The 14,657-nt window shown below is 55.2% G+C and overlaps 2 protein-coding genes across 2 annotated transcripts; both read right to left on the reverse strand.

Annotated features, from left to right (window-relative positions):
• Positions 1 to 613: 613 nt before the first annotated feature.
• On the reverse strand, positions 614 to 3,254 carry BBK36DRAFT_1113987 (hypothetical protein; the record flags this gene model as incomplete). Its single annotated transcript, XM_024889970.1, has 4 exons — positions 614 to 1,395; positions 1,477 to 2,557; positions 2,629 to 3,104; positions 3,197 to 3,254. The coding sequence occupies 4 exons, from the start codon at positions 3,252 to 3,254 to the stop codon at positions 614 to 616; spliced, it is 2,397 nt and encodes a 798-aa protein (XP_024751291.1).
• Positions 3,255 to 4,802: 1,548 nt separating this feature from the next.
• On the reverse strand, positions 4,803 to 6,282 carry BBK36DRAFT_1114280 (glycogen synthase kinase 3; the record flags this gene model as incomplete). Its single annotated transcript, XM_024890010.1, has 6 exons — positions 4,803 to 4,936; positions 4,996 to 5,394; positions 5,451 to 5,799; positions 5,854 to 5,937; positions 6,000 to 6,172; positions 6,237 to 6,282. The coding sequence occupies 6 exons, from the start codon at positions 6,280 to 6,282 to the stop codon at positions 4,803 to 4,805; spliced, it is 1,185 nt and encodes a 394-aa protein (XP_024751292.1).
• Positions 6,283 to 14,657: the final 8,375 nt, after the last annotated feature.

The raw sequence follows: 14,657 nt of genomic DNA on the forward strand, positions 1-14,657 counted from the left end.
GCTTCCTTGCCGTTTACGCTTTCTCGACGTCGTCGACTTCTTCGACTATTTTATCCTTCTTTTAAGCCAATCTTTTTTTTTTTTTTCTTTATTGCATGTGGATGGCAAAGAACGCCCTCCTGACGGTTTGGTTCACGGTCATAAGGGGACACCATTGGGAATAACTTGGTTCAAGGCAATGAGAAAAAGCACCAACGGAGTAAACGGTTTTGAGATGTCGCCAATGACGACTCTTGCGGTTTTTTTTTTGCGTGTACAATACTGTTGAATTACATGCTTTGCTAGCTCTTTGGATGGACAAAACAATGGAAGAATCTAAGGAACAATCAGAGACAGGGAATCTCAATCACCAACTATCACCCATCAAGTGAAAATCCTTCTTGAAATCTTTGTTTTTCTACACCTTGCGAGTAATATCGCCCTTATATCCCCCCCTTTAGATTTAGAGCCAGAAAAGAAGAAGGAAAATAGCAAACAAAGAACTGATCCGGCCCCTTTTTGTCTCTTTTGAGACTTTACTCTTCCCGAAACTTTCTTCTTCTTTTCCCTCCACTCCCTTGCCACATAATATTTATTCCTACAGTATATCGTCGTACTCCTCGATCCAGGCTCTCTAGACTGCATCAACTCCGTTCGACGACGAACCGGGCTTCTCCTTGGCGGCCTCGATGACAAACGCCTCCTCAATCGCCCCCAGCCGCTTAAACACCCGCAGCCACCGCTGGCCCCAGTTCCGGATCAGGGCCTCGGGCTCGCTCGAGCCGTCGCCCATCTCCATCAGCTCGTCCTTGTTGCCGCCGGCCCAGCTCACCAGCAGGTCATTGAGCAGGGCGAAGAGGTCCTGCATGGCCTTGACCTCGCTCTTGCGCGCCTCCTCATCCGCGTCGGGCGAGGTGAGGAGCTGGCGGACTCGGACGGTGACCTTGATCACGGTGTTCAAGACGAGCTCGAAGATGTGAGGCTGCGCAAGAGCTTCGCCCGCGTTGGCAGCATCGGGGTGAGGACCGGCCGTCAAAGCCCAGCGAACGACCGATGAAGGCGTGAGGATGGAATAATTGAGCAGCTTCTCGACGATCGACAGGGCGACGCCCGGGTGTGCGTGCCAGTAAGCCATGACGGCTGCCAAAACCTGATTTTGCGCTGCCGGGGATGAGTTGGCAGCCTCGAGAAGACGTCCCTTGGTGCGGTCGATGCAGGCCAGGACGTGGCTCAGCGACTTGGATCCAACCCAGCAAACGGCCGTCATGAAGACATCTGTGCTTGCAACAACGGGGTCGAGTGCTCGATCGGCGGCTTCAGCCTGGATCTTGTCAATGATGGGCTGGAATTCTTCATCGGGCGCCTTCTTCCTGAGCAAGGCGGCAATCTCTTGGCCTTCGCTGGCAAATGGCGTATCTGGATGAGACAAGCAAGGTTAGTGATGTGTTTTGGCGTGGATATACATACTACTACTTCAGAGGAATGGCTGAGACTTACCAGGGTTGTTGAACTTGAAATCGGGAACATCCTTTTCCTTCTCCGGGCCGATCAAGGGCTGGTATGGCTCGGGAAGAGTCTTTTGAATCCGCTGAGCGAAACTGAGTCGCACCTCTTTATCCAACGCGCCTCTAAGAAACCACTTTGCAGGATGAAGATCGGAGAGGCTGCAGTCCTCGCTCCACTCAGCCCACTTCCACGTGAAGCCGAAATTGCTCAGATGGTGGGAGAACCAGTCGACGAATCTGAAGCTCAGCTGGAGGTCCATCCGGGGCGAGTTGTTGTACAGATGGCGGATGGCTCTGCCCAGGCTAGGCGCAATGGCGGCCGGAGCCAGCTTGCAAGCTTCCGTCAGAACGGAGTGGTAGTACACCAACTTGTGCTCGGGCGAGGGCAGCTGGAAGAGCTGTGAAAAGACGATGTCGACGGCTACATCTTCAGGCTTCCAGGTAGATCTTCCAGGAGCCGCATTGCGCAGCTCGTCAAACGGAGTGGCCCGCTTGACAAAGGTGTCGTCTGCAAAATAGCAGTCCAAATCAATCAAGTATCTCGCCGTGGCGTTTCTGTTGAAGTGCAGGCTGTTGATGGTGTCAGTAAGGCCGTCCCTAATGAGAGAAGACGCCACATTATCCGTCGGAGGCACAGATTCAACGTCCTGGTCGGCGTAGACGGAGAAGTAGACCTCAGGAAACAGCGGTCGGGGGCCAGCAACCACTGTGGATGGTATGGAAATCGCGGGCAGAGCGTGCTTCGGTGCGCTGGCAAGCTTGTCCTGAGACTCAATCTCCTCCAGAGGCATGTTCCAGGGCCGAGGGATGCAGGCCAGCTCCCAATCTTTCGCGGCTTCGGCCTGCAGCTGCTTTTGCAGAAGCATGCACAAGCTCTGGGACGGGGATGCGTTTTCGCCCGAGGGGTCAGGGCCGAAGGGGTCGACCAAGGCCTGAAGCGCGTGGGGTTCGGAAGCAATGATGTCGGTCTTGTCCATGAGTTCTGCCGCCTTCTGCTGGAACTGGCCGGGGGCCGCAGCCATGATGTAGGGAATCGTGAGCAGGATGATCTTGACTATTTCTGTGCCGATGGTCTACATCGTAAAGAATGTTAGAAACAAAGACAAGAGGCGAAGGATATCCAAGGCGAAGAGAAGACACCTACATCCTCAGAGCTTGCCGTCTGCAAATCAGCAGCGCGGCTAAACAGCTCCTCGAGCAAAGGAAACACTCCATCATCCTGCAGACACGCCTGCAGACACGCCAGAAACTTGAGGTACAGCTTCACCTCCCTCCACTCGCCCTTGGCAATCTTGCTCTCCGTCTCCTTGGCAAGAGCCTCGAGGACGGCATCGACAATCTCGGGCTTGAGGGTGTTGGCCACCAGCACAACAGCCGCCACGAAGGGCGTCTTGAGCGGCTGCTCGATGGCCAGCTGCATCGACAGGCCGACAAACATATTGCGTAGGTTCTCGTCGTCATAGTTGTCTGCGACCAGGCGGGCTATCGACTGCACTTCCTCGGACCATCGACGCAGGGGGGAGTCGGCGATGCCAACCAGCTGCCGTCGAAGCCGCACCGGCACGGGCACCGAGTCCGTCCGCCTGCGCTGCTGCCGGCGGTCGTAGTGGTCGTCGTCATCTGTAGAGAGAGAATCGATGAGCAACGGTCGCATGAGCCTGTGCACTTGCGTGCGACGGGGCGTCTGGGGGCTGATGGGACAATAGACAAACCTCTGTATCTCCTCTTGCGGCTGTTGCTGCCCTGCTGCCGTCTATCGTAATCAGCCATGACTGCAAGCTACGCGGCTCTGGATCGAAGTGGTTGTGAGGCGGGCAATTGGTGACGGCAAGGCGAGTCGAAGTGCTGCGAATAGCTCGGAAACTTGGTGCTGCAAGGCAACGCGCGCGACGGCTTCAAAAAAGCGTTGGTTGAGCCAGCTCAAGTCAATTGAAATCATTCCCTGCGCCGCAGTGGAGCCGCGACGTGCAGCCGCCCACCGCCCTAGTGCCTGTTAGTTGCCTCAGGCTGCAACTTCTGTTTGCTCTGAGCAGCTTCTCTCACATGCGCGGTCTCGAGCGAGCCGCTCATAAGAATGAGAATGAGAGTAGAGCTTCAAGGTAGCACTACATGTTCACTACAAAACAATGTGCCTCTACATGTGCACTCGTAACCTCTTCGTGAGCTCAGTACAGCCAATCTCGTGAGGCTTAGCGCTCTATGGATTAGGCTCGCTGCAGCAGTTCGTGCTCCGTACATTATCTTCCTCTTCCCATGCCATGCCCTCAGCCGTCGTAATACATACAATCGATGCACCATCACCATCTTCTTCATCGTGAAATGCAGGATCCGGCGAGGCGCGTAACAAGTGCCGCTCTTAAGGAGCCTCTAACCGTGATTCTTCTAGTAGCTCGCCCAACGTCCAAGATACAATACATTCAGTCCTTTACCCATTTTTGTCCCCTTGATCGTAACCACACCCCAAGATTGGGTCCGCTGAGGCTTCTCCCTGGGTGCTCTCATTGCCATGGCAGTAGTAAGAAGTCCGACTCCCATTCCTTTTTTTCATCTGTTTAAACGATGCCTGTCCTATTGTCCCGCTAAAGCTCATTTTCCCCATCCATTGTCCGCGACGTCCGGGCTTTTGCTGCAGGGGCTCTATATCCCACGATCCAAGATATCAAATCTGGTCCAGCAATTTCATCGTTTCCTTCCCCCCTCCCAGATTCCCTTCTCCCCCCCTGTGCGCCGATGCGTTGAAGGCGACAAAGGAGACACTCATGTTGAGACACAAGGTCGACACCCGATACCATAGACCTAATCATCCCCTCCAGGTCCATAAGCGTGCAGCCTCAGGACACGACAACAGGAAAAAGAAAATAAAAAAGAATCAACAGCCAGCTCCGTCATGCATCGAAACGTGGTCTAAAAAAGCGATCTCCCGCGATGCGCATCAATGCAGCCTCCCTCGTGTTGGCGGGTGGCCCAGGTTCCCGCCTGGCAAACCAGGTTTTGGGGGGATCAAAAAACGCCTCCTGTCCTTCCTTTGCCAATCTTGAGACAATGTCCGAAGCTCTCCTCTCCACAGCACCTCGTCACAAACCCATCTCACCCCTCCCAAGTGCTGAGCATGCGGGCTCCCACACGGCAAGCTTTTGAGAACAACATCTCGTCCGCCCTTCCCCAGTCGCCGCCCAAGACTTGTAGCGAGCCATTACCCTCGGCACCAACCCAAGCTCTACACTGCGGAGGAAGAGAACAGGGCTGTATTTCAAGAGACAACAAGTGCTTCCAAGAGTCCAGCAGAAGCCTGCCGACTCCATTCGGCCGACAGGTGGCTCAGTCGAGTTTCGCCAGCATGTCTTGCTTCGACATCGGCGTAAGGTTGTCAATGTCAAGTCCTCGGGCCGCAAGAACGGGCCTCATGTGCGGAGGTACGAGCTGGTGGTTCAGGTGCGGAGCGATGGAGAGTTCTGGGAACACGTCAGTGAAACGATCCAACAAGGCGACAATATTCATGCACGAAGCCTACCGTGGAGAGTAAAGTCGAAAAGATCGGGCAAGTCTCGCAGCTGGCCAGTTCCATGTCGCGAATCGGGCAACTTGGTGGCCGGGTCCCGAAGCTCGTCGAAGAAAGGATGCACCATGGCGTCGACGGCTGCCTGACGCTCGGTCGGGGTATACTCGAGGAGGCGGGAAATGAGATCGATGGCATTAGCATCAGCCTTCCGGAATACCTTATTGAACGGGTGAGGCTTGATCTGCGGGAACTTGTGCTCCATATAGTTGGGGTTCATGGTGCGAATCTGCTCTCTGGTGGGCGTGCCGAGCACCTTGATAATCTCCACCAGCTGGTCAATGCCCGACTCGCCGGGGAACAAGGGCTGACCGAGCATCAACTCGGCCATGACGCACCCCGTGGACCAAACATCTACACAGTCCAATGTTAGCGGATTCACAGGCCCTTATGGGATGATGACGACGTACCAATCTTGGTGGTATAGTTGGTAGCACCAAAGATGAGCTCGGGGGCACGGTAGTATCGGGAGCAGATATACGAGACATTGGGCTCGTTCTCGACAAGGATCTTGGCACTGCCGAAGTCGCACAGCTTCAGAACGCCGCTGTTGGGATCAAGCAGGAGGTTTTGGGGCTTGATGTCTCTGTGGCAGATGCCCTGCGAATGGATGTATGCGAGGGCTCGGAAGAGCTGGTAGATGTAGAGCTTGACTTCCAGAGTAGGCATGGTCGTCTTCATCTTGTTGAAGAAGCGGGAGGCCCGATAGACGGTCTCGGGAACAAACTCTTGAACCAGATTGAGATAGACCTCATCCTTCTTTAAGATTTGTCAGCGGGAGTGCAGCCTAAGGGTGCCAGAGTTTACACATACGCGTTCGCCGTTCGAGTAGTAGAAAGCCTTCAGCTGAACGATGTTGGGATGTCGGACAATCCGCATGATTTGGAGCTCGCGGTTCTATAAGGGGGTCGGTTAGCCGACAGCAACTCTGTGATGACGGGAGCGGAGGAAGCTCGTACCTTGAATCGCTTGTCCTGGAGAACTCGCTTGATGGCAGCATCCTCGCCAGATGGCGAAAGCTTGGTCTGAAAAACGACACCAAATGAACCGTTTCCAACAATCTTGCATTGCGTGTACTGCAAGTCTCTGGTTTCTCCCGTGATACCATCCTGAACTTTCTCGCGGATCACCTCTGCAGACGGCATCAGTCATTAGTCTCAGGCACCGACGAACAACCAGATCGTGCAATAACTCACCTCCCATCCGCAAACTGTTAAAGGCATTCGGTCGGTGGGTTGACATTTTGGGCCAAGTATTCTCGGGCTAGGGCGCCAATGCTATCGGAGATCGAATTTGAAACACCCAAGCGGCAGGCAGGTGAGGGGCAACGAAGAACGAGGCTTGGCGAGGGCCGTGGTGGGCAACAAGAAAGGGAAAGCGAGAAAACGGTGCAACGCGACGAGTCGCGAGGGCTTATGTCGCTGGAAGAGACTGTCGATGCTTGGCCGACCGGGCAGCCTTTTTGCTCGACGAGATTTGCTGTTGCGGCGATGACACGCGGCTGGTTGACTTCCGTTGCAGGTCCAGCTGAGGATGAGTCTGCAGAGGAGCTGTCAAGCACGCACCGAGATTAGCGACATGAGACTCTCGCCCAGGCTCTCCGACAAGTAGCGGAAATCAAGGATCTCGACGGGGTAGGATTTGGAGAATGCAGCGGCAATGGAAACCGAGTGCAGGTGAACAAGTCATGAATTGTGGTGACACGCTCGCTGCCAGGGCGAAATGGAAAGTGCGGGGAGGGAAAGAGACTGGGGCTGAGAAGCTGGAGGGGGAAAAGGCAACCAACTAAGGCGGACGCGCTGGGCAAAAAACTTGGTAGCTCTGCTAATGATGAAATGGCCCAGCCGGCGCGAAAAAGGCTGTGGCCTAGGAAATCAGGTTGGAAATCCAGGGACTACTCGGTGGGTTGGGGGACTTGAGGTGCGCCAGGCTGGAAGACGGCGGAAATTGCTAGGAGAGTGAAGGGGTGGGAGAGAAGAAGGGGTTAGAAAAGGAAGAAGAAAAAGGGAAAAGATGCCCCTCCAGAAAGAAACTTGAAAGCAGCTGCTAAGCGTGTAGAGGTACTCCGTACGTGCAATCAGGAGGTGACGGGCGGCAGCGGGAGTAGAGAAAATTCCATAGGTCCAGATGGCTAGCAGAAGCTGGTGTAGTGGCACGAGAAAGCTGGGCAGCCAGAGGAAGCGGCGGGTCTGTAGAGGGCGGGGTGCTTAATGTGGCGGGCTCGTGACATGCAACAAGCGACAACTCGAAGCAGCAAGGCAGGAGACGACGGGCCACGCAGAACAGCAGGGGAAAGGGCGCTGGGAGAGGCGACGGGGGTTGGCGAGCGATTGACGAGAGCAGGACGAGGCCTCGGATTGCACGCCGCGCGAGGCGAAGCAGAGCGGGCAGAGGGGAGGGAAGAGCAGCGGGCTGCGAGGCGGCAGGAAGGGAGGCTGGTGAGAGACGGGAGTTGAGGGCTTTGGCCAGCGCCGCACGCCGTGGCGCGAACCCGGGATCAAGACTAGACAAAGGAAAGTTTGGACCTACCAGATACGGGCTCACGGCCAGAACGATGCGGATTGAGTCGTCGTCGTAGCGCCAGCAAAACCCAGCTGTGCTGCTCTGCGAAGGTGCGTCCGAAGTAGCGTTTGGCGGCTCAGGAGCAGGACCAAGCACAAAGAAACGGGAGGCTTTTTGGTGGATGATGTACGTCAGGACCGGCACGGAGGGCTGGTGGAGCACGGCGCGACGCTGACGGCACCAAGTTCCTTTTGGCTTTGGTTGCACAGGCTCACGAGGAGACAAGACGGCTAAGCAGCGGCTCCGGGAGGCGTGAGGTAGACAAGGGAAACGCGATGGCGAATTGGCGAGCAACCGACAAAGTCCAACACTCGTGAGATCTGAAGGTCGATTACGAGATGAATGTTGGGAGAGATGCTTTTCGTTGGCGACGGCAGTACTAGGAGTGACTCGGCTCTCTGTGGCTGTCGCGTTGCAGGGCTATTAGACTCGGCGGCGATGCGGGGCACCCTGCTTCTGGCTGCTCTCAGGGTCAAGTGGCAGCACAGGTTCTTGAAGTCGTGGTCTATCATCAGCCGATTGGGTTCTTTGGTTAGAGCATGCAGAGCGAGGGCCGGGCAAGGTCGCAGACAGAGAATCTGCATGGACTGCACTAGGGGGGAGGACAGAGGGTAAGGTATGCCCAGAATAGCGATGGTCAACGTACACTTTAATATCCTCTGGTCTGCTCGGTGTACAAGAAGTAAAAGAAGGGAAGATTCAAGGTGAGGTAGAAAAGTCGAAGAGGGGAGGGCGAGGCGCAGTAATAAAAGTCTCCAGCAGAAGGGTGCAGACGCAGACGCAGACGGGGGAGGCTACGAGTACTACAGGTACCTGCCAAGTCCCAGGCCACCTGACCAACGCAGCACGCACAGAAGAGGCCAGAGGCAGGACAGGACGGAGCAGGCGTGCCTGTGGCCCAGCGCCAGCGGCAGGGACAACTTGCATATAACTGCCTACAGGGCAACGATGCCGGAGTGCCTTAGCTGGACGCCGTCACGATGCGTGCACTGCCGAGGGCATTCGCGGTTTTGCTTTCCGTCGTCGTGGTCAATGGGTCGATTCGATGGGCCGGACGATGGCGAGAAACTACTCCAGCATGTACCGTCTGTACCTGTGCCTGTGGTGCGAGCTTGCAGTGGTGCAGGTGAGGTAATCTGCGAGCTGCTGCTGCGGGAGGGGAGCCTAAGCCCAGTGCAGCAGGGCCGTGGCGGGTGACCTCTGCATACGAAGTACGGAGTACAGAGAAATTTGGTGGATACAGCAGCGAGGATAGGCACAGGCGGCAGGGACGCGCTTATCGTGGAAGCACTGGACCAGACCCCAGGTACCAGAATGTACAGTACTGCCACAGAACGAGTGCCGCTGGAGGACTCGCTTGCACCCGGTACTAAGGCACAGCAGAAGAGAGGCCCTGGACGCCCGAGCCAATCAGTGCCCGATGCCCTCCCCCTCTCTCTTTGTCTTGTCTCTGCTTTCTCTGTTGCATGTGTGTGCGTGTGCTCCTACATGCCTTTATTGCAATGACTCGAGGAGAAGATGCTGCTGCTGGCTGAAAACGTGGTACCTCCTCCGCCGATGCTACGAGTACCCGTACCTTACCTCACCTTTCCGCAGCGACCAGCCAGCCTCTAAAAGAGATCCAGCAGACCCGCACTGTTAGGCTGTAGGTGCTCATGTGCTCATTTTTGAGACGGGCACCTGGCGCTAAAACTCGGCAAGCGGAAGTCAAAGACTGGCCGTGCAGAGAACCATGCAGGCCGTAGGGCCCTTTTAGGACTAGCGGCCCCTACCTGCAGTGGTACCTGTAGAGGCCTGTACCTTTGACCGTTGAGGCAACCTAACCTGAGGGATCGAGGCCATTGGTAATTTGAAGTAGCCTGGCCCAGATCACGGAAACCAGAGCCACAGCAATTTGGGAGACGCTCTGGAGCAAATGTGGGATGACGAGAGCCGAGCTGCTAGACAGTCGGGCCAGCATAAGCCGCCCTGCCCATCACAGGCCGCCTGATACAGAGCTCGTGGAGTCTCGTCGTCTGTAGGTATTAATAGACCAACTCATCATCGACAAGAGGGAGACAGGCCGCAAGGCGATTTCCCCCCTATTTTCCCCCCATCTCGACCCAGGTGAAGAACGTCTCCTCGTCTATCCCAGGGCAAATTGCAGTTCAAACCTGATGTGTCCTACGCAGCCATTGAAGGCAGTGTTCCCCATCAGGTACCGCTACCCGAAGTACGAAGCTCATGCATCACGCTCAACCATTGGGTTTGGGTACCTTGGAGAACAACTTGAAAGTGCTGCTGGGCCGTTGAGGTGGCAAGAAGCTGTGGCCTGATGTGCCGGTAGCACCATCCTCTATTGCTGCTGAGCTACCGCAGATTTTCGCTTTGGGCGCCGCAGGAAGGTTCAAGCTTCTTACCGTATCGTACCTTCCAGCAAACAGCAGCAGACAAGACGTGGCCTTTGATCGAGGTCACTTGACGGTGGGAAACGGCAGAAAGGGGCTTCCATTTCTGCATCACTCATCATCGTCGTCGTCGTCGTCACCAGTCAGGCACACGATGCTGATGCTGCAAGAATCCACCAGCCGTTCGTCACGGTCAGTCAATTGCTGCGAATGGCGGATACTAACCCTCGGACACCCCCAAGACCCCTCACCACTTGACCTGTGGCCGCCACCACCAACCACCATACACACCCTCCCTTTTTCGCCTCGACATCGCTTTCGCCTCGATTTCTTACACCAGACGCCACCGCTCGCTCGTTCTCCCTCCGGCTGCTGGTGACGAGTGAGGCTCTCGTTGGGCAGCCGTGCCGACTCGACTCAAGCATCTGTCACGATACCGTACGAAGCAGGTGGTTCGTCAATGCTTGCTTCATCAACCTGGACAGGCCCCGAAAACCCATGAGACCCTGCTCGCTAACTAGCTCCGGCCAGCGGCGAGATTCACGCACCCATGGGCCAAATCAATCTCTGCGATCTGCGGCCGAATGCACGGGACAAACGAAGAATTTGATTTGATATATACATATTTCGCTCATACTTTACCAACTCCCATCCGGCTCGCATGTATATTAGTGTATGCATCAGGATTCTCGCAATATGTATGCTTCCAGGGTGTATGATGCTTCCAATCAGGTCGCTCGTGATATCATCCAGGTCACGCCAGAGGTGGCAGTGTCTCTGAATCCCTCATCTACCGGTTAATATGTGCCCATTTGGCTCAATTGCTCATCGCCGTCGTCTGTGGTTCTTCTCCGGTGCTTTACCGCCTTGCCAGGTGCAATCTCTCGAAGCGTGCCCCTGTCGAAATCGACGATTGCGCATCGTCTTCCGCCAAAAATAGGAACTTTGGACGATGACCTCACTCGGCAACCTCACACTCTGGTAAGCTGCAGATACACACACACACACACCATCGCACTCAAACTTTTGCCACTGTCAGGCAGGGTCGCTCTCCGCCAGGTCCCTGAAACAAGACAACCGGTGCAATCAGGATCCTCCAAACAGCTACTACCGCCGTGCATTATCAGCAGCCAGGCAAGTCAGCCCGGATGCAAGACAAGCAGACTTGCTTCCTGGGCTTCTCACAGGCAGAGATTCGGAAGTTTGCAGGTGCCTCGTTCTTGTACTCGCACCAGGTACAAGTCTTACATGCTCTTTAGCAAAGCAGATATGTTGTGGCAACGCCAACGTCTTACACGCTATCCTAGGCGCATACGCCGCTGCTACTACATATGGAAATGTAGCAGCGCGCAGCAGCGCATGCACAAGCAAGGATGTGACTCGTCTGTTTTTTCCTCTGAACTCTCATCACTGCTCTTTGACCACGCCATTACCGAACGCCAAGTTTCAGCAAGGGGCCGAAAGGAACGCGCCGCAGCGGGATGCTGGGGAGGTTGTTTGATCGTTTGGCCATGTCTCGAACAGGGCAGGCACATTCTCCTTGGCAGCCGCCGTCAATGAATTGTATCTCCAAAGCTGGCATTGTCGCCCATCTGAAAGAGCTGAGGGTCAGGTCTTCAGCCTGCAAAACAGGAGGCCAAAGGATTTCGAGACGGGGAACAATGGCAGACTTTGGTGTTGTCGTATGTTCGGGTGGTAGCAGAAGACGACGAGGTGTTCGCCGTCATACATCTGTCACCAAACCCAATGCAGGTTTCTGTGTCCAGAGCCTTGTTGGACGATTCACGCGCTTTTTTCTTGTTAGCGGCAGCAGGGCGCCGCCATGATTGGGATGATCCCGGCAGCGGGCATCCTGGCATTCAGCTTCAAATCCGAGACGAGGCTCGCATGCCGCCAAAAGGCCGCACGTCCAAGGCTCGCCATTCTTCGAAACCGGTTGTCGACGATTCGCCAGGGCGTGCCCACGGTGGGGAGCAGCGACAGTTCGTCCGAATTGCCATATGAGAGAAAGAGCATCTTGTTGCTCGGGTCTCCAGTCTTTTGTGGCCTCTAGCTTCCTTGTCTATGAAACGAAAGGGTTTTTGTGTGCTTTGCTAGAATGCTAGCCTGCTCGCATTCCATCCATTCCCCTCACCAAGATGCAGCATCCGGCCCCTCCTCGCCCCTCCCCCTTCCCAAGTCCTGCCATTGGGAGGTCGATCAGTGTGATGTTGTCTCCAACGGCTTGCTGCCGGCACCACTAAAGACAATAACCAGATCCAACTATGGAGAGGCCTGCTGGGCCTGGGATTCGCTCTCCGGAAGCTCTTCTCCAGTTTTTGCTTTTCGTCTGTTCTGGCGACGGGGCTCGTTAGCTCCAGCCTCTACGGGGTATTCTGTGGGCTCGACTCTTCTCGAGCTTGGGTAAGGAGCTGGGGATGCTCCGTTTGTCAAAGGCACAGGGTCTCACAGTGTGCGGTCCGATATGTGAGAGCCCTGAGAGATTAAATGACGCCTCCCGAGATCCCCCCCTTGCGTGCGTCAAAGGCCGACCACCAATTGCCATGACGGGCTACGGAAAAGCGTATAGGCGTCGTCTCTGCATGTGCTGATGCGGCGAAAAGGACCCACGCAGCATCCATGGATTGCTTGAACACCAACGGTCAAGGGTTGAAGGCCCCCCCCTGCTCCGAGCTGGGTCCTTTTCGTCTTGGTCACATTGGGGCTCAACGTCATGCTGGAAGTCATCTGGGCGAGACACACAGCCGGCGAAAACTAGCAGCGGCTAGTCCGCCGTCTGGCTCCGTCCCAGCGCGGCCGCCGGATGCTTCGAGGACCATCAAATTGCTGCATTGGCCGTCTCTGAGACAGCGGCAGCCCCTTTTGTCAGCCGGGTCCAGCCCAGCCTGGCCCAGCCTGGCCCAGCTCACCAGCTGCTGCTGTCTCTTCTGTAAGGGGTCTGTTTTCTCTGCGTCAAAAGCAAATGAAGTTGTCAGAGGCCACAGGCTGGCCACTTGGGCCTCTCTCGTTCGACCTGCGTCGTCTTCCCTCTCCTGTCGCAAGGTCTCATGACCCAGATCATGCAACGCTAAGGCGCTGAGGTTTGCTTCTCCCATGGCGACGATATCCATCGACGCGCATGACGAGACAGGAGTACAGATGTATGCTTGTGGAGTCGCCGCCGGCTATCTGCTTTATCCTATTCCTACAGGCTCCCCGGTATGTAATGGGCTTTGTCATGAGAGCACAAGCAGGAGCAGAAGCATGACCCGTCTCAATCGGGCTATCCAGTGCCCTCCCTACAGCTCGAGGACGCGACAGCCAATGGCCGTCGTCAATTGGCCGAGCTGCAACGTGGCGCCCTGTCCCGTTGGCTCCGAGCTTGTCCTGTAGAATGAGCACGGCGGATGTAGCACCGGCTGGGCCATGGGATGATGATGCTTTTACATTGTTACTGTTGCACAGGCGCCAGACCAGTTTCGGAGAGCTGTGCATTCCGCTGTCTTAGACGAAGGGACGATGCGACTTGTGTCATCTATCAGGGCCAGCATTGGAGGCAGCAGATGTCTTGGCCATCGAGACTGAGGTAATCAAGCGTGACCTTGTCTACTGCTTGATCCCGGATCGACACATTTTTTTTTGGTCTATGGACGACGATCCATGGCCTATGCTGATTATCGAAGAATCTCCTGGAGCGGTTACAGTGCAGATTTTATGATGAGCACTGCAAGCCTCACCGGGATAGGCAATGCCAGAACAGGCATTTCGGCCTTGTCAACGAAAATGCAAGGCTGTCGAGGAGAGTCTACGGCTACGCCATGAGTATGGAAACTTGGTGTGGTGTACACTGCTACCCAGCGTACCTAAGGGATGTGTGACCTAGGTCGATGTCGTGAGCACGAAGACACTCTTCTTCATACTTGCTTGGAAAAGGAGTGGTTCGGTAGAACGATTCTTCATGTATAAAGGTGTTAAACGTGCAGCCACCATCTCCATATACTCTTAAGGTTGGTGTCTTTCTGGCGTACGAGGGAACTTTGGGTCATAGCACCGCATAAGCTCGAGATGCCGGTTGGCCAAGTCGATCTCTGGATCAATACGATTCGGATGTCGACCACCAAAACTTTGTCAGGACACAGCTCTTGAGTCAATGGGGGCGATACCCCATGCCTATGGGAATGGCTGAACGGATGGAGGAGGAACTGGAGGGAGCGGCTTATAGAAGATTGTAGTTGGGTTGTATCAATCTATCGACACCTTGCTCTGGGTTGTAATATCAGCAGCGGTTCAACGGTTCTGTTCAGTTTGGAGGTAGACGTGCGGACTGAGTTCTTGCGTCGACCATTCCATTGGTGATTCGACAGTTGTCATAGAGTGACATTGAGCTCTTTCAGCACCTCTTGGCGTGTGTTGGTTCATGACACTGCTCGAGATGGCACCGTGGTCATCTGGAATCGTCGGCGACTGACCAGGAAAGCCACTCATCCAAGAGAAAAGAATTAAACATCATAGTCATGTCAGGAACCTATTACCTCCTGCTAGGTATCTGACTCTTCTTCTTCTTCATCCACCTGTTGCACCACATGAGGATCAAAGGCTCAAAACCCCCTGCTCATCCACCCTTCCTTGAGCTCTAGACGGCGTTTATTGGAGAACATTGCTGGATCTTCTGGACAAGGGAAAAGGGGG

The sequence above is a fragment of the Trichoderma citrinoviride genome, assembly GCF_003025115.1.
Source record: "Trichoderma citrinoviride strain TUCIM 6016 unplaced genomic scaffold BBK36scaffold_4, whole genome shotgun sequence".
In the NCBI taxonomy this organism is placed as follows: domain Eukaryota; kingdom Fungi; phylum Ascomycota; class Sordariomycetes; order Hypocreales; family Hypocreaceae; genus Trichoderma; species Trichoderma citrinoviride.